Here is a 27,541-nt window from a genome sequence, read left to right as displayed (position 1 = left end):
ATTATAACAGGATAAATAGCAGTAGAGCAGATAAATAAGATGTGTAAAGCCCCAATGGAAATTAGAGACAGTCATTAATGACACAGTGACTTCTTGGATTATCCTGGGTTGCCAACCCTCCGTGTTAAAAATCCGAGCAAATCTTATATTATCTTTAACCCTACTCTGCCTGCTGTAGATATGGGATTGGCGTCTTTCATTGCATCTGATCTGGCTTTGTTAACATTCACGGACTGGCCAGTGAGTCAATACTAATTGTTGATAAATTATACATGTGCAACACTTGGCTATCTTTACTGAGGAAACATTTCACCACACAGTGGTTTCATTAGTCCAATACAAAGAAGAGTGATGAAGATCAGAAAGAGTTGTAGGTAATCAGACCCTCAACCTGGAGTCGATGTAATCAGTCTATCAATCTCGAAAGGAATACATACTTAATGTTCCAAAATAAGGGTACAGATATGTTGAAAATGGTATAAAATAACGACAATGATTAAGACATGTGCAACAGTTGGGTATCTTTACTTATGAAACGTTTCGCCTACACAGTAGGCTTCTTCAGTCAAATACAGAGGCAGCAAGTGTAGTGGAGAAATGAAGATATAATTAGTCAATCTTGATGAAATAATATTTGAGGTGGTCAGTCCCTAAGCCTGGAGAAGAGGTCAGATAATCAACTGTTGCGAATGTGTCTTAATCATCAAGTGTATAGACACCATGCTCATATTTTATGAAAGATAATGCGCGATTTTTTAGCTTAAGACTATTTACTTTGTTTTATACTTAATTCAAACTATAGATTCACTACAAATCTTATGATTACAAGCATTGATCCTGATACCAACCTCTTATTTAATGACTTAAATGAATCAAACAGTTACTGTAATTACTACACTGCAGAACAATCAAAGGCACTTCTCAGTGCCAACAACAACATAACTATCTTTAACTACAATATCAGATCTTTAAGCAAGCATTACGATGACCTCATAGCATTACTAAATTCCTTACATGCCAATATGTCCATCATTACACTAACTGAAACCTGGCTAAAGCCTGATAGTACAGATGTCTATGCCATTCCTGGTTACACAGCCATACACAACTGTAGGCCAGACCAACAAGGGGGTGGCACAGCCATATACTACTCAGACCAACTAGAATGTATCACTAATACTTGCACAAGGGATGAACATGGGGAATATATAATAGCTAAATTCAAATCAAAGTACCTACAAAAACCTCTCACATTGATAAACATCTACAGAGTTCCACAGTCAAACATTAGCCAATTTAGTCAAAATCTAGGAAGTAGGATAACTGATGCACGCATGAACAAAGATCACTTACTACTCTCAGGTGACTTCAATATAAATCTCCTGCAAGACCAGGACCCACACGTTACTGAATTCACAAACACAATGAGTAACTGTATGTTACTACCAACAGTAACAAAACCTACAAGAGTTACAGAGACTAGTGTTTCCCTACTTGACCACATCTGGACCAACACCATATCCCCTTTAAAATCAGGCATAATTACAGATAATACCACAGACCACTACCCTACTTTCCTCATAACAACTCTTGGTAAACTACCCCAAGACACTACTAAAGTCACCTTCAGACTTCACAATGAGGCAGCCATTAATAACTTCACAACAGCAATAGCAAACATTGATTGGCACACTGAGCTAGAAACCTATACAGATATTGACGAATGTATTAATAATTTTCTAAAAAAAAACCAATACCTCTATAACAAGCACTGCCCTAAAAAAACTAAACAGATGACAGCAAAGAGACTGAACAGTCCCTGGCTAACACCCAGCATTCTCAAATCCATAAATACAAAACACCAATATGAAAAACAGTACAGAATGGGTCACATAACCAGAGACCAAACAAAACGTTACTCGTCAATCCTAACCAGCCTGATAAGAAGGGCAAAAATATTGTATTATGAGAACAGATTATCCAACTTACGAGGTGATATAAAAAAGACCTGGAAAACCCTATCAGAAATTCTGGGAACAAAAAAGATATCACGAAATAGCGAAATAAAATTAGCAAAATCAGATGAACCCCAACTCCCACCAACAGAAACAGCAAACAGACTCAATGATTTCTTCTCCACTATAGGACAAAACCTTGCCAATAAAATCCCAAGCTCAGATACCCCACCAAATGACTACCTCACCGGCAACTACCCGAACACACTGTTCCTAGCTCCGACTAACCCATACGAAGTCTCCCTTATTATCAACGCACTAAAAAACAAGGCAGGAGATTTAAATACCTTACCACCCTTTATATACAAAAAAGTGTCACAAGTGCTATCACCAATCATTGCAACACTCTTTAACAAATCCATTGAATCCTCCACCTTCCCTACAGTACTCAAAATAGCAAGGGTCATCCCGATCCACAAAGGAGGAGACCAAACAGAGTTGAATAACTATAGGCCAATATCCAACTTACACCCTCTCTCAAAAATCTTCGAAAAATTAATTCATAAACGAATCTACTCCTACCTTATCTCCCAAAACATACTCAACCCCTGCCAATTTGGATTCAGGCCTAATAAAAATACTAATGATGCTATTATACACATGCTAGAACATATATACACTGGAATAGAGAAAAAAGAAGTCCCATTGGGGATCTTCATTGACTTACGTAAAGCTTTTGATACAGTTGACCACGACTTGCTCCACGTAAAATTGTCACACTATGGTATAAGAGGGCACTCCCTCAACTACCTCAAGTCATACCTCAGCAACAGAAGCCAATATGTGTACGCAAATGGGGCAAACTCTTCTGCGCAACCAATTACAGTTGGTGTCCCACAGGGAAGTGTCCTTGGCCCTCTTCTCTTTCTCCTATACATAAATGACCTTCCAAATGCTTCGCAATTACTCAAACCCTCACTATTTGCAGATGACACTACATACGTCTTCTCTCACCCGAGCCCAGTCACGCTAGCCAATACTGTAAATACCGAATTACAGAAAATATCTACCTGGATGAGGACTAACAAACTTACACTAAACATTGACAAAACCTACTTCATTCAGTTTGGTAACAGAGCTACAGATGTCCCTCTTAACATAATGATAAATGGATCACCTATCACAAAACTAACAGAGGGAAAATTCTTAGGAATCCACCTTGATAATAGACTCAAATTTCATACACATATACATCAAATTTCTAAGAAAATTTCCAAGACTGTAGGCATACTATCGAAGATACGGTACTATGTTCCACAGTCAGGAATTTGTGCATGGGGCTCAACAACAATTAACCATCTCAGACCACTAATCACCCAACAAAAGGCTGCAGTTAGAATGATAACAAATTCTCACTACAGGCAGCACACTCCACCAATATTCAATACACTAAACCTACTCACCATACAAAACATCCATACTTATTACTGCACCTATTACATACATAGAACACTTAACTCTGATATTAACCCTCCCCTCAAACATCTCCTTGCCAACCTCAACAGAACACATGACCATAACACAAGGCACAGATCACTCTTTGATGTTCCTCGTGTCCATCTCACACTATGCAAAAACTCAATGCACATAAAAGGCCCTAAAATCTGGAATTCATTACCTGTAAATATAAAAGAAACACTACCTGTTTATAAATTCAAGTCTCTTCTCAAAGATCACTTACTCACCCAAAACCAAATAAATACTGAATAACTGAACCTTATAAATTGTATATCTTAAATGTTTCTCACAATTATATCACATAAATGTTAAACCTAAAACCCAATCTAACTTTATTATTTTTTAAATACACTACCTAACAGAATCACTACCTAACTGAATGCAACCATATGACCTGTCTTTGTAATACTCACTTGTGCTTTATAGTAATCTGTTTACATTAATGTTTTATCACTGATTTCATCATTGCTTAGTTAATCTTAAGTTAATTTTAAGCCAGCCCGTAATGCTATGCATAGTATAAGTGGCTTTGGCATGCTGCTCTTATCTGTATTTTTTTGTACCTCTGTATGTGTGCTCAAATTGGAAATAAATAAATAAATAAATAAATAAATTTCTCAAAAGGACCGGATCTCCATACTAGCTCCAGTTTGAGCAGTGAGAACCCCCAAGGTTATCTCTAGCGGCAAGGCTACTGTGATCCACCACAGGGGCGCTGGTAGCTTAGGAGTTTCTTAAAACATTAGCGTACCGCTTCAGAATCTCTTTGTCCTTCCTAGTATGAGGAAAGCCGCTGCGGCGAGTCACCGTGGGCGCCATCACCACTACTGCTGAGCTGATCAATTAATCCCGGCTCACGTTACTGATAATTATCACACTTTCTCCCTCTCTCTTACACACATTAACACCCATTACCATTACAATAAGGAATTTATGGAAATATTTTACCATCTACTTATAAATGGATGTTTCAGTGGTATTTATTATTTCCTGGCACAACAATATAAAATTTTATATGATTAATATTAATTTCTATTAACATTCAAGTTAGTTCTAAAAAAATTGACAGTTGCTACGGCAGTAGCTGGTATAAAGTAAATTTGTAAAATATTAAATTTTACAAGTTTTTTAAGTGTTTAGAAATTCCAGACAATACCAAATTTTGAGCATGAGGTGACAAATGATATATATTTTTTAATTATGAAGGTGGTGGGAGGCGGAGGTAAACACGCCAGGATGGCCAGACCTGCTGACGCTAGGATAAGGTATTATGATGCTTTACCTTAATATAATGACCCTCCTCTGTATTTTACGGTCTTACATTTTGTACATATATTTATAAATAAGGTCTTGTTTTAAAATGCAGATGCGATTGATACAATGTTATGGTCCTTGAAGGTGAGATCCTCCGACATGATCACTCCCAGGTCTTTGACGTTGGTGTTTCGCTCTATTTTGTGGCCAGAATTTGTTTTGTACTCTGATGAAGATTTAATTTCCTCATGTTTACCATATCTGAGTAATTGAAATTTCTCATCGTTGAACTTCATATTGTTTTCTGCAGCCCACTGAAAGATTTGGTTGATGTCTGCCTGGAGCTTTGCAGTGTCTGCAATGGAAGACACTGTCATGCAGATTCGGGTGTCATCTGCAAAGGAAGACACGGTGCTGTGGCTGACATCCTTGTCTATGTCGGATATGAGGATGAGGAACAAGATGGGAGCTAGTACTGTGCCTTGTGGAACAGAGCTTTTCACCGTAGCTGCCTCGGACTTTACTCTGTTGACGACTACTCTCTGTGTTCTGTTAGTGAGGAAATTATAGATCCATCGACCGACTTTTCCTGTTATTCCTTTAGCACGGTAGGGTTACTGGCAACCACCTGTACATCTCTGCAATTTTTGTAAATTGAAGGCAAGAAATTTGTTAATTTGTACTGCATAAAGTATTATTTAAACAGCATATATATATATATATATATATATATATATATATATATATATATATATATATATATATATATATATATATATATATATATATATATATATATATATATATATATATATATATATATATATATATATATATATATATATATATATATATATATATACTATATATATATATATATATATATATATATTATATTATATTATATTATATTATATACTGAGAGTTTACTTTCATCCATATTTTTGGTATTAAAATATTCTTGTCTAGTTGTGAAGAGTTATGTGCAAGCCTCAGTGACCCTTGTGTAGTTGAAAGGTTTTTAACCAACCATTAACCCTTTCAGGGTCCAAGGCCAAAATCTGAAGTCACGCACCAGTGTCCAAGAATTTTCAAAAAAAAAAAATTGTTATTTTTTTCTTATGAAATCGTAGAGAATCTTTTTGTGAAGGTAATAAAACAAAAAGTACGAAATTTGGTGGAAAATTGACGAAATTATGCTCTCGCGAATTTTGATGTGTCAGCGATATTTACGAATCGGCGATTTTGCCGACTTTGACTCCCATTTTAGGCCAATTACATTATTCCAATCAACCAAATTCTTAGCTATTTGACTAGTATTACTTCTATTCTATCGATTGAACACAAGAAATCGCCAAGTCAACTGTTTCAACTACAAAATAAAGTGATCGGAAATTGTTAATTTGGCCAATTTAACACAAAGTTCAAAATATTCCAATTTCAAAATAGGCTCCAGAATAAACAATGTAGGTATTCCTGGAACTAAACTAATATTTCCTCTGTTCATTAGTTACATTTTGAGGCTTTACAAATAAATTCCATTTTGATTTTTTATTCACATAATGAATTTTTATTCACACCAAAAAATAGAAGATTTACTGTTATGCAATACAGTAATAATTGTATAAATATCATCACCATATTTGTGAATGTATATTAGACCCACCAGCTGACGTGTATTAGATGTGTGAGGTCGTTTGTTTACTCTTGAATATCGGCAAAAATTTAACATTTCCGCTACTTTGAGCTCAGTTTCAAGCCATTTCCAGTGCTAAAACCAATCAAAATCATCTCTATTTCTGTAATATGTCTTCCATTCTATCAAATGAGACCAAGAAATCGCAAATACAACTATAAAAAACATACGAAAAAACACTGCAAAGTCGCTGTTTTAATCGAAAAATCATGATTTCAGTTTTTTTCTCTCATTATACACAGTGTGCTGCAGGATCTGTTTTATGTGGTGCACACATACCACATAGATGTATTCTCTCATATCTAGGCCCAAATATACCACTCACAGTTTATCAGAGTGAGCTGAGCTCATGGCGTAGATCTACGGTTTGGACATTCACCGTAAAGCCGTAGATCTACGGGACGGACCCTGAAAGGGTTAACCAGTCCCCATCCCTATTCTCTTCCTGGGATGCTTGTTCTCTACTCACTGGGAAATCAGTCTGGGCACCATTCATGATCTCTTTTTTTTTTTTTTTTACCTCTCTGGATGACACGACTTATGTCATCTCTCACCCTAATCTTGCCACCCTCAACACCATTGTTAATGAGGAGCTGATCAAAATATCGACTTGGATGACAGCCAATAAACTTACACTTAACACTGACAAAACCTACTACATTATGTTTGGTAGCAGAGCAGGAGATGCGCAAATTAACATTAAGATCGACAACACTAATTGCCAGGCATAATGAGGGCAAATTCCTAGGCCTATACCTCGACAACAACCTGAACTTCAGCACCCATATCCAACACATAACCAAAAAAGTATCCAAAACGGTTGGGATCCTCTCCAAGATACGATACTACGTGCCGCAAACTGCCCTTCTCACACTATACCATTCACTTATATATCCATACCTCACCTATGCTATATGTGCTTGGGGTTCAACTGCAGCAACACACCTAAAGCCAATAATAACCCAACAAAAAGCCGCAGTAAGAATAATCACTAAATCCCATCCCTGGCAACACACCCCCCCACTCTTCATAGATCTAAACTTACTCCCTGTTCAGTACATCCACACTTACTACTGTGCAATCTACATCTACAGGACCTTAAATTCCAATATTAACCTTGACCTAAAACGCTTTCTTGATAGTTGCGACAGAACCCACAGGCACAATACCAGACACAAATATCTCTATGACATTCCCTGTGTCCGACTAAACCTTTACAAAAATTCAATGTATGTCAAAGGCCCTAAAATCTGGAACACCCTACCTGAAAATTCTAAAACTGCAGACACATTCATCACCTTCAAAACTACCATCAGAAAACATCTTATCTCCCTGATACACCCTGTCAACTAATTACACGAATACCACCTGGTGGTTAACACTTACACTCACTCACCCATTTGACCATAAACAGAAATATCAATCTCAATCTCAAAATAATGAATCTTAACTAGTCATAAGTTGGCCTGTGATACTCCAATACTGAAACTATGTATAGTGCCAAAACAAAAGCATTCACATTGCTAAACTCACAAACTAGTATTTAGTCACTTAGCCATAATACCAACTTACCTCATAATTTTGTAATATTTTAAACTTAAGATTTAATTTAAGTCTGCCCGAAATGCCTAGCCATGCTAGGTGTTCTAGTGGTACACTCTGTAATTATTATTTTACTACATGTAAACCACACAATAACCAAATTCTGTAAACTCAGCATTGTAATCCTTATAGAGAATAAACTTTGAATTTGAATTTGAATTTGAATTTGAGGGAAGAGGTCATCGTCTCAGGTAAAGTGTCAGTGCCAGGCTGTGCCAAAGCTGCCTAATTTGTAATGCATGTTCACTTTTCTGTTACCACCCAGATTTGAATAATATTTACTCCCTGAATACCAGATAGTAGAGCTCAGTATAGCATAACATGTGGCAGCCCTTAATCCCAACATCAACCCAGATAAACCTGCTGATGCAAGAATGAGCTATATACTGTATTAAAAATATAGTAATAGCTGTAATTATCCTACACATTTATCTTTATGTAGCAACAGAAGTAGAACTGTGCTCATGGTGTCCCATCTTTATTAACATGTTCATATAACTTTAAAAATTTCCAATGGCTGCAGTAATTACTACCTCCTCTCTCAGTTTACATTCTTGCTGCAGTAATTACTACCTCCTCTCTCAATTTACATTCTTGCTGCAGTAATTACTACCTCTTCTCTCAATTTACATTCTTGCTGCAGTAATTACTACCTCCTCTGTGAATTTACATTCTTGCTGCAGTAATTATTACCCCCTCTCTCAATTTACATTCTTGCTGCAGTAATTACTACCTCCTCTCTCAATTTACATTCTTCCATTACTCTATAAAGAAAATTTCTTAGTATCCCTTCAGCTCTATTTACTTTTTAATTTACAACAGTGGCCTCTTGTTATCTCCAATGAAGGTACAGTACTAAAAAATCTTCTTTATCAATTTTTTCATATCCTTTTATAATGTATGTTATCGTATCTTTTCATTTCCTATCAGCCAGCATTGAGCATATTCTGTTTTTAGTTGTTCATCATAACTTATATATTTTTGAGCTCTGGTGTCCATTTTGTAGCTCTCCATTACACCTCTTCTATTTGTTCCTGTAGTAAATTAATTTTTTGTTGTTGAATATATGTTGTAAAAAAATTTTCTTCCTTATTTCTCCATCCATATGTTTGTAAGCTATTTTATAAATAGCCTGTGTACCATATGCATTTCTCACAATTTCATTTAAATGGTGTAATGACAGGACCATCATTAAAAATGCTACTGAACCTTGTATTTATGTGATTTACATTGTATTTTATTTTACACCGGTAGTGATGTTGATGAATATGGATTTGAGAGGCCTCCAGATTTCAATTACCAAACATATGAAGAATTTATGTCAAAATACTTGACAGTATTAACACGAAGAGCAAGAAAGTGGTCTCATCTGCTTGGAGCAAAGGAAACTGTTGGCCGAGGGATAAAAGTGAAGCGTTACGTAAGAAAAGGGATACCTATGAAACATCGGGGGAAGGTAGGAACAGTAATTTATAAGAGGTGTTTAACCCTTAAAATGTCCAAATGTAGATCTACGTTCGGAGTGCTGCGCGAGTGAACGTAGATCTACGTTTGGGCAGTTTAAGGATTAAGATATGTATTGGTATTTTTTATATTTCTCTGATTATTAAGTATTTGCTACATTTATTCATTTTTGGTATTTCTTTTTATATTTCTTCTTATTCAATTTAATTTTAATTGGTTTTGTTAATCTCCTATGGCTAATCAACAGTTGTCTGTCAAATTCAAAAAGAAAACCATTATAAGGGATTGTTCTCCCAGTTTTCAACCTGGAAGAGAGAGAGGGTGTGAATGGGTGAATAAAAGGAAGGGCATATAACAGAGGGAGGGAGATTATGTAAACTCTAATGTCGTAACAGTAGCTGCGTATATATAATTGTATCCTTTATGTGTAAAGGAAAAAGATAAGTAATTTTATTGCTCTATATTAAGATGATGGTTCATAGAGATATGAAGATCCTATCTAAGTTATATTGTTACTAAAGAAACGGATTTTACTTGAGTTTTGGTCATCCTACAGAAAGGAGGTTAACAAAGAAAGTCATGGGTGTTTAACATTAGGCCACTGATCCTTGATAGGGTATCAGTTGCTTTGTTGGCTATTGTCTAGGGTAGAACTCCAATAGCAACAGTCAGACTTTGTTTTTTAGGTTAATTGTAGTACCTTTGATATACCTTATCTTTGAAGAGTTTCGAGAGTTTCACTACCCTTGGAGCCCAGCCATGGGCCAGGCTCATCTGGTGCTTGCCTAGTCAACCAGGCTGTTGCTGCTGGAGGCCTGCTGCCCCACATATCCATCACAGCCTGGTTGATCTGGCACCTGATGAAGATACTTGTCCAGTTTCCTCTTGAAGGCTTCTACACTCGTTCCAGCTGTGTTTCTGATATCTTCTGGTAAGATGTTGAATAGTAGTACATATGAATCTTCTGACATAATAAGTATGGTACATACATAAGATATGATACAATATAGGAATCAAAGTATTTTTCCATATATGTATGCCATGATACCTTACACAAGTTGCCATTCTGGGAGTGAAGCTTGAGGATAATGCCACAATACTGTATGAGAATTGGGAATCCATGGACCTAGCCACAGATAATAACAATAAGACATATGTCATACAAAACTAGTGGATTGGCTAATTTGCAAATGTGAGACTATGGATATGAAGGGAGTAATCATTTGTTATGTTTTTTATTAACACATGGGCCATTTCCCACCAAGGCAGGGTGGCCCGAAAAAGAAAATCTTTCATCATTATTCACTCCATCACTGTCTTGCCAGAGGCATGCTTACACTAGTTATAAAATTACAACATTAACACACCTCCAGAGTGCTGGCACTGTACTTCCCATCTCCAAGTCTGGCCTGCCAGTTTCCCTGAATCCCTTCATAAATGTTACCCTGCCCACACTCCAACAGCATATCAAGTCCTAAAAACCATTTATCTTCATTCGCTCCTATCTAACACGCTCACGCATGCTTTCTGGAAGTCCAAGCCCCTCGCACACAAAACCTCCTTTACCCCCTCCCTCCAACCTTTTCTAGGCCAACCTCTACCCCGGCTTACCTCCACTATGGTTTATTTATACACTCGAAGTCATTCTATTTTCTTCCAGCCTCTCTACATGTCCAAACCATCTCAATAACCCCTCCTCAGCCCTCTGGATAATACTTTTGGTAATCCCACACCTCCTCCTAATCTCCAAACTACAGATTCTCTGCATTATATTCACACCACACTTTGCCCTCAGACATGACATCTCCACTGCCTCCAGCCTTCTCCTTGTTGCAACATTCACAACCCATGCCTCACACCCGTACAAGAGCATTGGTATAACTAGACTCTCATACATTCCCCTCTTTGCTTCATGGATAAATTTCTTTGTCTCCACAGACCCCTCAGTGCACCACTCACCTTTTTCCCCTTGTAATCATTGTATAGAATAACAATTTTTTTTTTTTGTTAACACATTGGTCGATTCCCACCAAGGCAGGGTGGCCCGAAAAAGAAAAACTTTCATCATTCACTCCATCACTGTCTTGCCAGAGGGATGCTTTACACTCCAGTTATAAAACTGCAACATTAACACCCCTCCTTCAGAGTGTAGACACTGTACTTCCCATCTCCAGGACTCAAGTCCGGCCTGACAGTTTCCCTGAATCTCTTCATAAATGTTACTTTGCTCACACTCCAACAGCACGTCAAGTATTAAAACCATTTGTCTCCATTCACTCCTATCAAATACGCTCGTATTACAGAATGGATATAAATTCTCTGGAAAATGTACAAAGGAGGATGACAAAGATGATCCCATGTATCAGAAACCTTCCCTATGAGGATAGACTAAGGGCCCTGAAACTGCACTCTCTAGAAAGACGTAGAATTAGGGGGGATATGATTGAGGTGTATAAATGGAAGACAGGAATAAATAAAGGGGATGTAAATAGTGTGCTGAAAATATCTAGCCTAGACAGGACTCGCAGCAATGGTTTTAAGGTGGAAAAATTCAGATTCAGGAAGGATATAGGAAAGTACTGGTTTGGTAATAGAGTTGTGGATGAGTGGAACAAACTCCCAAGTACCGTTATAGAGGCCAGAACGTTGTGTAGCTTTAAAAATAGGTTGGATAAATACATGAGTAGATGTGGGTGGGTGTGAGTTAGACCTGATAGCTTGTGCTAACAGGTCGGTTGCCGTGTTCCTCCCTTAAGTCAATGTGACCTGACCTGACTAGGTTGGGTGCATTGGCTTAAGCCGGTAGGAGACTTGGACCTGCCTCGCATGGGCCAGTAGGCCTTCTGCAGTGTTCCTTCGTTCTTATGTTCTTATGTTCTTATGCTTGCTGGAAGTCCAAGCCCCCTCGCACACAAAACCTCCTTTACTCCCTCCCTCCAACCCTTCCTAGGCTGACCCCTACCCTGCCTTCCCTCCACTACAGATTTATACACTCTCGAAGTCATTCTGTTTTGTTCCATTCTCTCTTCATGTCCGAACCACTTCAACAACCCCTCCTCAGCCCTCTGGCTAATAGTTTTGGTATTCCCACACCTTCTCCTAATTTCCAAACTACGAATTTTCTGCATTATATTCATACCACACATTGCCCTCAGACATGACATCTCCACTCCCTCCCGCCTTCTCCTCGTTGCAACATTCATCACCCATGCTTCACACCCATACAAGTGTTCGTACAACTATACTCTCATACATTCCCCTCTTTGCTTCCACGGACAGAGTTCTTTGTCTCCACAGACTCCTTAGTGCACCACTCGCCCTTTTTCCCTCATCAGTTCTGTGATTCACATAATCCTTCATAGACCCATCTGCTGACACGTCCTCTCCCAAATATCTGAATACATTCACCTATAAACATACTCTCTCCCTCCAATTTGATATCCAATCTTTCATCATCTAATCTTTTTGTTATCCTCATAACCTTACTCTTTCCTATATTCACTTTTAATTTTCTTCTTTTACATACCCTACCAAATTCATCCACCAACCTCTGCAACTTCTCTTCAGAGTCTCCCAAAAGCACTGTGTCATCAGCAAAGAGCAACTGTGACAACTCCCACTTTGTGTTTGATTCTTTGTCTTTTAACTCCACACCTCTTGCCAAGACCCTAGCATTCACTTCTTTCACAACCCCATCTATAAATATATTGAATAACGACAGTGACATCACACATCCTTGTCTAAGGCCTACTTTTACTGGGAAATAATCTCCCTCTCTCCTACATTCTCTAACCTGAGTCTCACTATCCTCGTAAAAACTCTTCACTGCTTTGAGTAACCTACCTCTTATACCATACACCTGCAACATCTGCCACATTGCCCCCCTATCCACCCTGTCATATGCCTTTTCCAAATCCATAAATGACACAAAAAACCTCTTTACCCTCATCTAAATACTGTTCACCTATATGTTTCACTGTAAACACTTGGTCTGCACACTCCCTACCTTTCCTAAAGCCTTGTCTGCTATCCTACTCTCTGTCTTACTCTTAATTCTTTCAATAATAACTACCATACACTTTACCAGGTATACTCAGCAGACTTCTTCCCCTATAATTTTTGCACTCTCTTTTATCCCCTTTGCCTTTATACAAAAGAACTATGCATGCTCTCTGCCAATCCCTTGGTACCTTACCCTCTTCCATACATTTATTAAATAATAGCACCAACCACTCCAAAACTATATCCCCTTCTGCTTTTAATATTTCTATCTTTATCCCATCAATCCCAGCTGCCTTACCACCTTTCGTTCTACCCACTACCTCACGAACTTCCCCCACATCACAACTGGCTCTTCCTCACTCCTACAAGATATTATTCCTCCTTGCTCTATACACGAAATCAGTTTCCCTATCTTCATCTATATTTAACAATTCCTCAAAGTATTCCCTCCCTCCATTTGTATAGAATAATAATGGTAGTAGGTTAGTAGACAGCAACCACTCAGGGAGGTACTACCGTCCTACCAAGTGAGTGTATAACGGAAGCTTGTGTTTGTTTTACATGATGGTAGGATTGCTGGTGTCTTTTTTTCTGTCTCATAAACATGCAAGATTTCAGATATGTCTTGCTACTTCTACTTACACTTAGGTCACACTACACATGCATGTACACGTTTATGTATACACACTCATCTGAGTTTTCTTTCATTTTATCTTAATAGTTCTTGTTCTTATTGTTTTTCCTTTCATATCCATGGGGAAGTGGAATAAGAATATTTCCTACTTAAGCCATGTGTGTTGTAAAAGTCAACTAAAATGTTGGGAGCAGTGGACTAGTAACCCCTTTTTCTGTATAACTCCCTTCAGCTCTATTTACTTTTTAATTTACAACAGTGGCCTCTTGTTATCTCCAATGAAGGTACAGTACTAAAAAATCTTCTTTATCAATTTTTTCATATCCTTTTATAATGTATGTTATCGTATCTTTTCATTTCCTATCAGTGGAATAAGAATATTTCCTACTTAAGCCATGTGTGTTGTAAAAGTCAACTAAAATGTTGGGAGCAGTGGACTAGTAACCCCTTTTTCTGTTGGTTGGAAATCTTAATGCTAAAGTGGGTAAAAATGTTGTGGAGGGAGTAGTAGGTAAATTTGGGGTGCCAGGGGTAAATGAAAATGGGGAGCCTTTAATTGAACTTTGTGTAGAAAGAGATTTGGTAATCAACACATATTTTGTGAGAAAGAGGATAAATATTCATATTTAAATTAATATAGTTATTTGGACATGATACATAGTTGTACAAAGAATTATAGTAGTTAGGTGTACATGCCAAAAGCCCCTTGTATGCAGAGCATTATGGGTAGGCTTAAAATTAACTTAAAATTAACAAGCAGTGAAAGGTTTAGTGGTAAAATTACCATAAACAATTTGCAATATGAAGTACAATTGAGTATTTGAAACAATGAAATTTTAACATTTCGATATTCAGTCATTATAGTTGTACAAATTTGTGGCATTACAATGTATAACAAACAAGAAGATCAATTTACTGTATGTTGTCCTGAAGTTTTAAGATTTAAGTAATTGGAAGAATTACTGGTAATGTTAAATATTTAGTGTTGATTATTTAGTCCTGGGCGAGTAAGTGGTTTTTTAGAAGTCTTAAATTAATTTTCAGGCCTGGTTACTTTAGTATGTTCTGGTAATGAATTCCAGATTTTGGGACCCTTTATGTGCATAGAGTTTTTACACAGTGTGATATGGGCACAGGGTACATCAAAAAGAGATCTGTGTCTTGTGTTATGGTCGTGTGTCCTATTAAGGTTGGTGAGAAGTATGAGTGGAGGGTTTATGTTTGCGTGTATTGTTCTATGTATGTAGTAGGCACATGAATAAGTGTGGATGCTCTTTATGGTGAGCAAATTTAGACTTTTGAATTGAGGTGGAGTATGCTGTCGCGAGTGGGAATTTGTTATCGTTCTGATTGCAGGCTTTTGCTGGGTTATTAGAGGCCTTAGGTGATTTGATGTTGTTGATCCCCATGCACAAATTTCATATATGAGATAAGGGTATATGAGTGAATGATACAGTGCAAGGAGAGCTGATTGTGGAACATAGTACCGTATCTTTGATAGTATGCTTACTGTCTTAGAGATTTTCTTGGAAATTTGTTGTATGTGTCTGGAATTTGAGGCTACTGTCTAGGTGGACTCCTAGGAATTTTCCCTCATGAGTCTTGTGATGGTTGATCCATTTAGTGTTATGTTAAGTGGAACATTTGCAGCTCTGGTTCCAAACTGAATGAAATAGATTTTGTCAGTATTTAGGGTAAATTTATTCATCATCATCCAGGTAGATATTTTCTACAATTCAGCATTGACAGTGTTGGCGAGTATGGCTGGGTTTGGGTGTGAGAAGATGTATGTAGTGTCATCTGCAAATAATATGGGTTTGAGTAGCTGCAATGCATTCGGTGGGTCATCGATGTAGATGAGAAAGAGGAGTGGTCCTAGGACACTTCCCTGTGGGACTCCTACTGTGATTGGTTGTGTGGAAGAGTTTGCACCATTTGTGTACACGTATTGGCTTCTGTTACTAAGGTATGACTTCAGGTAGTTGAGGGAGTGGCCTCTCATACCATAGTGTGTTAATTTAGTGTGCAGCAATTCCTGGTCGACTGTATCAAAAGCTTTACGTAAGACAAAGAAAATTCCGAGAGGGATTTCTTTCTTCTTGAGAGAGGTATATATTAGTTCTAGCAATAAGTATACAAGGTATGATATATCTCATAATGAAAGTATTTTGTTATATTATGTATTGGTGGATAAAAGATTGATGGGTAGGCTTCAGGATGTTTATAGAAGGGGAATGGATATATTAGACCATTATTTAGTTGTAGCTACAGTTAGAATAAGAGGTAGATGGGACTAAAGGAATATGGCAACAGCAAGTAAGAGAGGGGTGAAAGTGTATAAACTAAGGGATGAGGAAGTTAGAGTGAGATATGAGCAACTATTGGCAGAAAGGTGGGCTAGTGCAAGTATGGGTAGTGGAGGGGTTGAAGAGGGATGGGATAGTTTTAAAAATGCAGTATTAGAATGTGGGGCAGAAGTTTGTGGCTATAGGAGAGTGGGTGCAGGAGGAAAGAGGAGTGATTGGTGGAATGATGAAGTAAAGGGTATGATAAAAGAGAAAAAGGTAGCTTATGAGAGGTTTTTACAAAGCAGAAGTGATATAAGAAGGGCAGAGTATATAGAGAGCAAAAGAAAGGTGAAGAGAGTGGTGAGAGAGTGTAAAAGGAGAGCAAATGATAGAATGGGAGAGGCATTGTCAAAAAATTTTGCTGAAAATAAGAAAAAAATTTGGAGTGAGATAAGTTAAGAAAGCTACACAAATAACCCGCACATAAAATAGAGAAGCTTACGACGACTTTTCGGTCCGACTTGGACCATTTACAAAGTCACACTAACCAGAAGTGGAGCAGGACGGCTATATATAGGCAGGAAGAGGTGGTGGTGGTAGTAGTAGTAGTAGTAGTAGTACAGGAATGGTATATAATACCGACAAGATGAAATTAAAACACATGCAAAACACCCGGGCATCTCTATCGTAGACGTTTTGCCATCCAGCCAGCCACTGGATGGCGAAACGTCCACAACAAAGACACCCAGACGCCGCACATGTGTCTTAATTTCATCAGTAGTAGTAGTATGTAGTAGTAGTAGTAGAAGAGGTGGTAGTAGTGGTAGTGGTAGAAGTGGGGAATATGGAGGACGAGCCAGTCAAATACAAAGGAAGGGGAGCACTGCAAGGGAGCTAGGTGCCCACAGAGGGAGAGCAAGCGCACAGAGGTGCGTGAAAGGGGAAGTGGTGAAATAAATGAAGAAGGAACAGAAACACGAGACAGAAGAGAGAGACAACCCATAGGAGAAAAAGGAAAGAGGAAAGGGGGAGAGGGAGAAGAAGAAAAAGAAAAAGAAAAAGAAAAAAGAAAAAATGAGGAGTCAGGTTAAGTCACTGGTGTTCTGAAGTTTGGAGCATTTTATGTGCGGGTTATTTGTGTATCGTTCAAGTCACGGTATTGTGCTTTTTTTGTTATTTAAGTTTAGAAAGCATATGGAACACATGGATTTGTCAGTTAAAAACAGAATAGGGGAGTTAATTGATGGGGAACTGGAGGTATTGGGTAGATGGCAGGAATATTTTGAGGAACTTTTAAATGTCAATGAAGAAAGGGAAGCAGTAATTTCATGCACTGGCCTTGGAGGTATAACATCTTTTAGGAGCGAAGAAGAGCAGGATGTGAGTGTGGGGAGGTGCGTGAGGCATTACTGAGAATGAAAGGGGGTAAAGCAGCTGGAACTGACATGATCATGACAGAAATGTTAAAAGCAGGGAGGGATATAGTGTTGGAGTGGTTGGTGTTTTTGTTTAATAAATGTATGAAAGAGGGGAAGGTACCTAGGGATTGGCATAGTTCCTTTATATAAAGGGAAGGGGGACAAAAGAGATTGTAAAAATTATAGTGGAATAAGTTTACTGAGTATACCAGGTAAAGTGTTTGGTAGGGTTATTATTGAAAGTATTAGAGGTAAGACAGTAGAATTGCAGATGAGTAAGGAGGCTTTTGAGTGGATAGGGGATGTGTAGATCAAGTGCTTACATTGAAGCATATATGCAAACAATATTTAGATAAAAGTAGGGAAGTTTTCATTGCAGTTATGGATTTAGAAAAGGCATATGATAGAGTGGATAGGGGAGCAATGTGGCAGATGTTGCAAGTGTATGGAATAGGTAGTAAGTTACTAAATGCTGTAAAGAGTTTTTATGAGGATAGTGAGGCTCAGGTTAGTGTGTGTAGGAGAAAGGGAGATTACTTCCCGGTAAAAGTGCATCTTAGACAGGGATGTGTAATGTCACCATGGTTGTTTACTTTATTTATAGATGGGGTTGTAAAAGAAGTAAATGCTAGGGTGTTGGGGAGAGGGGTGGGATTAAATTATAGGGAATCAAATATAAAATGGGAATTGACACAGTTACTTTTTGCTGATGATACTGTGCTTATGGAAGATTCTAAAGAAAAATTGCAAAGGTTAGTGGACGAGTTTGGGAGGGTGTGTAAAGGTATCAAACGATTTAAATAAAGAAAAATTGGATACCACATTGGAGAGAAGGCATATGGAAGAAGTGAATGTTTTGAGATATTGTATTTAGGAGTTCACTTGTCAGTGGATGGGTTTTTGGAGGATAAGGCTATCCAAAGTATTGATGAAGGAAAAAAGGTCAGTGGTGCGTTGAAGTACAGTGGACCCCCACATACCGTTGGCATCACATAACGATTAATCCGCATACCGCTTGCTTTAATCGCAAAAATTTTGCCTTGCATACCGCTTAAAAACCCGCTCACCGCTGTTCGTCCGAGATGCGTCCAATGTACGCCTTAGCCAGCCTCACATGTTCCGCCGGTGGCATTGTTTACCAGCCAGCCTCCGCGGTAGCATCCAAGCATACAATCGTAACATTTCGTATTATTACAGTGTTTTTGGTGATTTTATCTGGAAAATAAGTGACCATGGGCCCCAAGAAAGCTTCTAGTGCCAACCCTACAGCAATAAGGGTGAGAATTACTATAGAGATGAAGAAAAAGATCATTGATAAGTATGAAAGTGGAGTGCGTGTCTCCGAGCTGGCCAGGTTGTATAATAAACCCCAATCAACCATCGCTACTATTGGTGGTACAGCTGCTGCTGCTGCACTGTCAGCTGCTGCTGCTGCTGTAGCATCGTCTGCTGCTGCTGCTGCTGTAGCATCGTCTGCTGCTGCTGCTGCTGTAGCATCGTCTGCTGCTGCTGTAGCATCGTCTGCTGCTGCTGTAGCATCGTCTGCTGCTGCTGTAGCATCGTCTGCTGCTGCTGTAGCATCGTCTGCTGCTGCTGTAGCATCGTCTGCTGCTGCTGTAGCATCGTCTTCTGCTGCTGTAGCATCGTCTGCTGCTGCTGTAGCATCGTCTGCTGCTGCTGCTGCTGCTGCTGTAGCATCGTCTGCTGCTGCTGCTGCTGTAGCATCGTCTGCTGCTGCTGCTGCTGTAGCATCGTCTGCTGCTGCTGCTGCTGTAGCATCGTCTGCTGCTGCTGCTGCTGTAGCATCGTCTGCTGCTGCTGTAGCATCGTCTGCTGCTGCTGTAGCATCGTCTGCTGCTGCTGTAGCACTGTTGTTGGTGTGGCTTATTGAGAATATACCAAGAAACAATTAACCCCAGAGGATTTGCCACCCAGGATAACCCAAAAAAGTCAGTGTCATCGAAGACTGTCTAACTTATTTCCATTGGGGTCCTTAATCTTGTCTCCCAGGATGCAACCCACACCAGTCGACTAACACCCAGGTGAACAATGAAAAATGCCTGGAACTAGTGCTCATATTGGTGAATTTAAAGCCAGCAAAGGTTGGTTTGAGAGATTTAAGAATCGTAGTGACATACACAGTGTGATAAGGCATGTTCTGGAAGAAAATACCAAACAGGACCTACAGTACTCAGGAGGAAAAGGCACTCCCAGGACACAGTGTCTCATCAGTCATTGCTGCATCTTCAATAAAGGTAAGTGTCATTTATTCTTCATTTAGTAGACTAGTACATGCACAATATATACTGTGCATGTACTACTCTACTATTGTGCATGTATCCTTCTCTTTGTGTGTAGGAAAATGTATATTTCACGTGGTAAACATTTTTTTTTCAGACTTTTGGGTGTCTTGCACGGATTAATTTGATTTCCATTATTTCTTATGGGGAAAATTCATTCGCATACCGACTATTTCGCATACCAATGAGCCCTCTTGCACGGATTAAAATCGGTATGCGGGGGTCCACTGTATATGTGGAGACAAAACACATTATCTATGGAGGCAGTGTACTAAAGTATAGTGGTACCAACACTCTTATATGGGTGTGAAGCTTGGGTTGTAAATGTTGTAGCAAGGAGGCGGCTGGAGGCAGTGGAGATGTCATGTCTAAGGGTAATGTGTGGTGTAAATATATTATGCAGAGAATTCGGAATGTGGAAATTAGGAGGAGGTGTGGAGTTACCAAAAGTATTAGTCAGAGGGCTGAAGAGGGGTTGTTGAGGTGGTTTGGTCATTTAGAGAGGATGGAACAAAGTAGAATGACTTGGAGAGCATATAAATCTGTAGGGGAAGAAAGGCAGGGTAGGGGTCATCCTCGAAAAGGTTAGAGGGAGGGGGTAAAGGAGGTTTTATGGCCGAGGGGCTTGGACTTCCAGCAAGCATGCGTGAGCATGTTAGGAATGAATGGAGAAGAATGGTTTTTGGGACCTGACGAGCTGTTGGAGTGTAAGCAGGGTAATATTTAGTGAAAGGATTTGGGGAAACTGGTTAGCTGGACTTGAGTCCTGGAAATGGGAAGTACAAGGCCTGTGATTTAACCTGTAAATGGTCCAAACGTATGTATACATTTTTTCAGCATTTGAAAGTATGTAAAAAAAGTAGATATTCTTTTTTTATATATATATATATATATATTTGAAAACGTGTAAAAAAACCTTTGATCTACGTTTTTTTTCACATGCACTACACATGTGAACGTAGGTCTGCTTAGACCGTTTACGGGTTAAAGGAGGGGTTTGGGATATTGGCAGTTTGGAGGGATTTCCAAACTGTCGTATCTGAGCACCTCTGCAAAGACAGTGATTATGTATGAGTGATGGTGAAAGTGTTGAATGATGATGAAAGTATTTTTCTTTCTTTTTGGGTCACCCCACCTCGGTGGGAAACAGCTGATGTGTTGAAAAAAAAAAGTCTCAATACAGCATAAACTGGTTCAAGACACCTTAAGTTTGAAATAATTTGGACACTGTATAACCAGTATTTTTGTCTTATTTAGATGTGGATGGAAGTGAGTGGCGCAAAGAAAAAAATGGAGGCTAATCCAGGCTACTATAAGAGTCTTTTGGAGAATCCAGTGGATGAAGATTTAGTCGAAGCCATAAAGATTGATGTCCCTCGCACTTTTCCAGATAACATATATTTTCGTGATTACAATGAAGGAAAGCTGTCAAATCTTTACAATGTTTTAGTCGCATTTTCACAACACAACAAGAAGATTGGATATTGTCAAGTAAGTGCTCACTCTCCTTTACAGTGTCTGTGTTTTCTTCTCGAGGTGGCTTGTACTCACATATTATTGTATATACTGTATTATTTACATATTCTGCACTGTACTATTTTATACTATTCATTTCCTATGAAAATAAGTGAAACATACTGTGCTTCTATACTAGTACTATGTGTATTAACAATTGTGCGTTACAGTACCTGAAAAAGTTTGACTGTATTATTGACAGTGTTTGAATGTCAGCTAATGGCTCTTGCTTCAGCTTCCCTGGAACCCTTGCAGATTGTCTTTCTGTGAAACAATATGTCGCATCTCATTGACAAGTGTTGAAGCAATTACAGTAGGCATCATAAATATGCATGCCAGCCAACAGATCACACAGAAAATGAGACTGCTCACCATAATCCATTCTAAACAAGATACATGTATACTGAAATATGTACAGGTCTCCCTCAACATTTGCGAGGGTTAGGGGATCAAGAACCTCGTGAATGTTTGGTGCCCCAATATATTGTAGGGAAATATAATACGATACTGTTTCCTTAACCTATTGAACCATGAATAATCATAAAACACATGAAAACATCGTAAAATATTTTACTAGTGCCAGCCCTTTGGTAAAGAAGGTGAGAGAAACTAAAGAATTCAAGAAAGAACTCATAGCAGAGTACCAGAGTGGAGGAGGATGAGAGAGGGGAGAATGTGCCTTCAGTGATTCTACAATATGTATGATACTAGAGCAGCATGAGTTGATAAAGGCTATAGCGCCAACCAGCGATGAAGTGTAGCATTAACAGTGCAGCAAGTAAGTTAAGCAATTAATCGATAGAAAAAGGACAACACGAACCTAACTCCTTCAATGTTGTTGGCGTTATACAGGGTGACTGACAACACTGCTGTCTCTAGTCTCTACTGCCTCTGATACCGCCTCTACCACCATGTACAGCTTATGTCTCGGTAGCCCTTATACACCCAACAACAACAGCACACCAACACTTGTGACATACCTAATGACATTTTATTCATTCTAGAGTGTGTGTCATGTTTCTATGTTATTAATATTTTTTATTATGAACATCAAAATGGTATACAATACTGACAGGTTGTTAGGTAAGACACATATGCAACAGTTAGGCAACTTTATTCCGAAACGTTTCACCTAAACAGTAGGCTTTTTCAGTCGAATACAGAAAGTAGGCAGGAACAGTAGAGATGTGAAGACGATGTAATCAGTCCATCACCCTTGAAGTCGATGAGTTGTGATAGATAAATAAGCTGTAAAGTTGATATTAGTGTCACATTGATGGACTATCTTGTCCTATCTCCAAACAAACTTTGCCACTGCCACAATTCATAAGATATGTTATGACATATTTTAAGCATGATTGGGCAGCTGGGAATTCGTGAATGTTCGAAGTCTGTGAAACTGGAAAACGCGAACGTTGAGGGAGACCTGTATGTGTTCCTCACCTAAACTAGTATTTTGTAGGATTACCCTTCCTCTTGATGTGTTCCTTAACCCTTAAACTGTCCAAACGTAGATCTACGTTTGCACGCGTAGCGCTCCGAATGTAGATTATGTTTTTTTACATTGTTTCTTATGGAGAAAATTAAGGTCGGAGTGCTACATGTACAAACGTAGCTCTACGTTTGGACAGTTTAAGGGTTAAGGCTCCTAGGCACTGATAAGGCTAACTTATGGAGGACAGAAAAGTCAATACTTTTCCACACCTGCTTAATGGCACTCAAGATTTTTGGGTTAAAAAACACTTCCATGCCACAAAGCGTACGCTTAATAAGTTTCCAAACATTCTCGATTTTATCTAACCCCTTCACCATCCTAAGCCCCAAAATTAAAGTGCTCACGGTATCTACATTTTCAAAAAAAAAAAAAAATAAGTAAAAAATTTCTTTTGAAATAGTAGAATTTTTTTCTGAAGGTAATGACACCAAAAGTACGAAATTTGATGGAAAATTTATGGACTTACACAGGTGCAAAGTTAGCCCAATTTGAGTGCTATTTTAACCCTTAAACTGTCCAAACATAGATCTACGTTGACATGCGTAGCACTCTGACCTTTATTTTCTTCATTTGAAAGCATGTGAAATCCGACGTAGGTCTACGTTCGGAGCATTACGCACGTCAACGTAGATCTACGTTTGGACAGTTTAAGGGTTAAGCAAGTCTCATTGCTCAAATCAACTAAATTATTAGCTATTTCACTAGTATGCCTTCCTTTCTGTTAATTGAGCACAAGAAATTATTTGCCCATTCAATTATCAGAGCTACCCTATAAAATGCACAAAAGTTGGTAATTTGGCCAGTCTTGTACAAAATTCAACAGAGTTCAAATTAAACACTGCAGATATTCAGGCCACTAAAAGAACATTTCTTCTGTTCCTAGGCCTTTCCTATATCACACTTTAAATTCATCACATTTTAAATTCATCATCATCACAAAAATTTGAAAATTTACCTTATTGTGAGAATAATAGAAAATAACCAGGAATGATTAGTCATGGTTTACAGCATCCATATAATTGAATTAGGTCTAGTAAGAACCCATAAAACAAATTGAGGGTCGTAGGGGAGCCTTACCTGTCCTCAGGAAAATTGGTAAAAGTTGAATACTTATTCTATTTTGAGGTCAGTTTCAAGCTAATTCCAGTCAATTATCTAAAGATACAAAAAAAGGCAATAAAACCATAAAAACCATCATGGGAAACACCTCAAAAGTCACTATTTTAAACCATACGCAAGGCCAGAGTTTTGCTTTTCCCATCATGCACTACGTGGGGTAGGATTTTTTATACTGTACACACTCGCTACACAGACCCATTCTTTCATATCTAGACCAGAATTTAATGCTCACAGCTTATCTGAATGAGCTGAGATCAAGACAGATCTATGTGAGGGACCCTTGCATCAGTAACGCAGAGCTATGTGATGGACAGTGAAAGGGTTAAATCCAGTGAATTTTCCAGGCCATTCATAACAGTATGGAAAAATCACAGTAATTTAGCTGTTTCATTGTCTTTGACAGTATGGCAAGGGGCACCGTCTTGCATACAAAAATTACCCCAGTACTTTTTTAATCTGTCAGACAAATAGTCTGCTAAAGGTCATGCTTGTTTATCATACCTACTGTAGAGATAATTGGCTAAAATATTTGAAGTGTAACAAATTTTATCCACAAAATAGTTCATTTCAGTTTTAGAAGAACAAATTCCTTTACGGTATATCAAATGTATTAAACTGTGATAGTGGTACAGAAAAAATATAGATATGCAGGTTGTATTGCACTTGACTTTCCAATTCATTTTTGTTAATAGCACTTTCCATCAAAGACTAATTTGATAATTGCAAAATGTAGGTGGAATAAAACTTTTGCACTACAGGAAAGGAAAGATTTTTTTTTTTTGAAAGAAATGTCTGAATAATAACAAGAAAAATTTCTTCATGGGAAAATGTCACCATTTGGGTGTCTGGGAATCATTACAGTACAGCCTCTCCTCACTTAGCGACATGCTCGTTTACCGACGACTTGGACTTACAACGGGCTCTCTGATCAGTATGCATACCTAAATAATGTGTAGAGTTGATTTTCTCTACTCTTTTTAATACAGTATATAGTACACTACTGTATAAACATTTAAAAACTTACCAGAAATCTTATATATGGTGCAAAGGTGACATTAACATAGTATCAAAGATGGTTGAAACAAACCCACTACCATTATAGTATGCTCCTCACTTAGCTATATTTGTGACAATATTGTAGTTAATTACCTGTAGTGAGTATATGTATATAACTGATTTTCCAGAAGGAATAAACAACTAGAGTCAAACCCCAGAATTTGCATGCCTTGTAATCAATTTGATTTTTTTATTTTACCGCTCCAGCATTCTTTCACCAGGGTAGGGTGACCCAGAAAAAGATGAAATGCATTCATCATCATTCATTCAATAACTGTCTTGCCAGAAGTTCACAGACATCACAGTTCGAATGACCCTCTGACCAGCAACATCCACTGCATGCAGTATACATAAAAGCTAAGATAATAGTATAGCTAACCTTTGGGTATCTGAAATGATTGTGTGGGTTCAATTTGAGAGGTGACATTTCATCCTGTGTTGTACCTGTTCTTGCCTATCATTCCTTCAACTCATGTATCCAGCTTCATCCTTAATATATTACTGATTAGAATTTTGTTATTGAATTACTAAATTTTTTCAACACATCGGCTGTATCCCACCAAGGCAGGGCGACCTAAAAAGAAAAATTTTCATTTTTCTTTTTAAATTTAATAATTTATATAGAAGGGGTTACTAGTCGCTTGCTTCTGGCATTTTAGTTGCCTCTTACGACAAGCATGGCTTACAGAGGAAAAATTCTTTTTCTTTTCCACTTCCTCATGGAGATAAGAGGAAATGAAGAAGAACAAGAACTATTAAGAAAGTAGTAGAAAACCCACACGAGTGTACTCACCTAGTTGTACTCACCTAGTTGAGGTTGCGGGGGTCGAGTCCGAGCTCCTGGCCCCGCCTCTTCACTGATCGCTACTAGGTCACTCTCCCTGAGCCGTGAGCTTTATCGTACCTCTGCTTAAAGCTATGTATGGATCCTGCCTCCACTACATCGCTTCCCAAACTATTCCACTTACTGACTACTCTGTGGCTGAAGAAATACTTCCTAACATCCCTGTGATTCATCTGTGTCTTTAGCTTCCAACTGTGTCCCCTTGTTACTGTGTCCAATCTCTGGAACATCCTGTTTTTGTCCACCTTGTCAATTCCTCTCAGTATTTTGTATGTCGTTATCATGTCCCCCCTATCTCTCCTGTCCTCCAGTGTCGTCAGGTTGATTTCCCTTAACCTCTCCTCGTAGGACATACCTCTTAGCTCTGGGACTAGTCTTGTTGCAAACCTTTGCACTTTCTCTAGTTTCTTTACGTGCTTGGCTAGGTGTGGGTTCCAAACTGGTGCCGCATACTCCAATATGGGCCTAACGTATACGGTGTACAGGGTCCTGAACGATTCCTTATTAAGATGTCGGAATGCTGTTCTGAGGTTTGCTAGGCGCCCATATGCTGCAGCAGTTATTTGGTTGATGTGCGCTTCAGGAGATGTGCCTGGTGTTATACTCACCCCAAGATCTTTTTCCTTGAGTGAGGTTTGTAGTCTCTGACCCCCTAGACTGTACTCCGTTTGCGGCCTTCTTTGCCCTTCCCCAATCTTCATGACTTTGCACTTGGTGGGATTGAACTCCAGGAGCCAATTGCTGGACCAGTTCTGCAGCCTGTCCAGATCCCTTTGTAGTTCTGCCTGGTCTTCGATCGAGTGTATTCTTCTCATCAACTTCACGTCATCTGCAAACAGGGACACCTCAGAGTCTATTCCTTCCGTCATGTCGTTCACAAATACCAGAAACAGCACTGGTCCTAGGACTGACCCCTGCGGGACCCCGCTGGTCACAGGTGCCCACTCTGACACCTCGCCACGTACCATGACTCGCTGCTGTCTTCCTGACAAGTATTCCCTGATCCATTGTAGTGCCTTCCCTGTTATCCCTGCTTGGTCCTCCAGTTTTTGCACCAATCTCTTGTGTGGAACTGTGTCAAACGCCTTCTTGCAGTCCAAGAAAATGCAATCCACCCACCCCTCTCTCTCTTGTCTTACTGCTGTCACCATGTCATAGAACTCCAGTAGGTTTGTGACACAGGATTTCCCGTCCCTGAAACCATGCTGGCTGCTGTTGATGAGATCATTCCTTTCTAGGTGTTCCACCACTCTTCTCCTGATAATCTTCTCCATGATTTTGCATACTATACATGTCAGTGACACTGGTCTGTAGTTTAATGCTTCATGTCTGTCTCCTTTTTTAAAGATTGGGACTACATTTGCTGTCTTCCATGCCTCAG

The 27,541-nt window shown here is 38.7% G+C and overlaps 2 protein-coding genes across 3 annotated transcripts in view; one reads left to right on the top strand and one right to left on the bottom strand.

Moving 5' to 3' along the window:
* Alg9 (alpha-1,2-mannosyltransferase Alg9) overlaps positions 1–4,382 on the bottom strand; it is a 106,364-nt gene extending 101,982 nt beyond the window's left edge. Inside the window, exon 1 of one of the 2 annotated variants that reach the window (XM_070098668.1) lies at positions 4,225–4,382. In XM_070098668.1, coding sequence (XP_069954769.1) covers positions 4,225–4,292 — 68 coding nt within the window. In that variant the 5' untranslated portion in view covers positions 4,293–4,382. The remainder of the gene's footprint in view (positions 1–4,224) is intronic. The other variant, XM_070098667.1, reaches the window with a different exon arrangement.
* A 253-nt stretch (positions 4,383–4,635) lies between these two features.
* The window catches only part of LOC128698190 (growth hormone-regulated TBC protein 1-A-like), a 56,759-nt gene continuing 33,853 nt past the window's right edge, over positions 4,636–27,541 (top strand). Inside the window, exons 1-3 of the mRNA XM_053790307.2 lie at positions 4,636–4,738; positions 9,280–9,481; positions 21,389–21,622. Of these exons, the coding sequence (XP_053646282.1) occupies positions 4,674–4,738; positions 9,280–9,481; positions 21,389–21,622 (501 nt within the window). The 5' untranslated portion in view covers positions 4,636–4,673. The remainder of the gene's footprint in view (positions 4,739–9,279; positions 9,482–21,388; positions 21,623–27,541) is intronic.

The sequence above is a fragment of the Cherax quadricarinatus genome, chromosome 63, assembly GCF_038502225.1.
Source record: "Cherax quadricarinatus isolate ZL_2023a chromosome 63, ASM3850222v1, whole genome shotgun sequence".
Taxonomy (NCBI): Eukaryota; Metazoa; Arthropoda; class Malacostraca; order Decapoda; family Parastacidae; genus Cherax; species Cherax quadricarinatus.
This window is presented reverse-complemented; position numbering and strand designations above follow the sequence as displayed.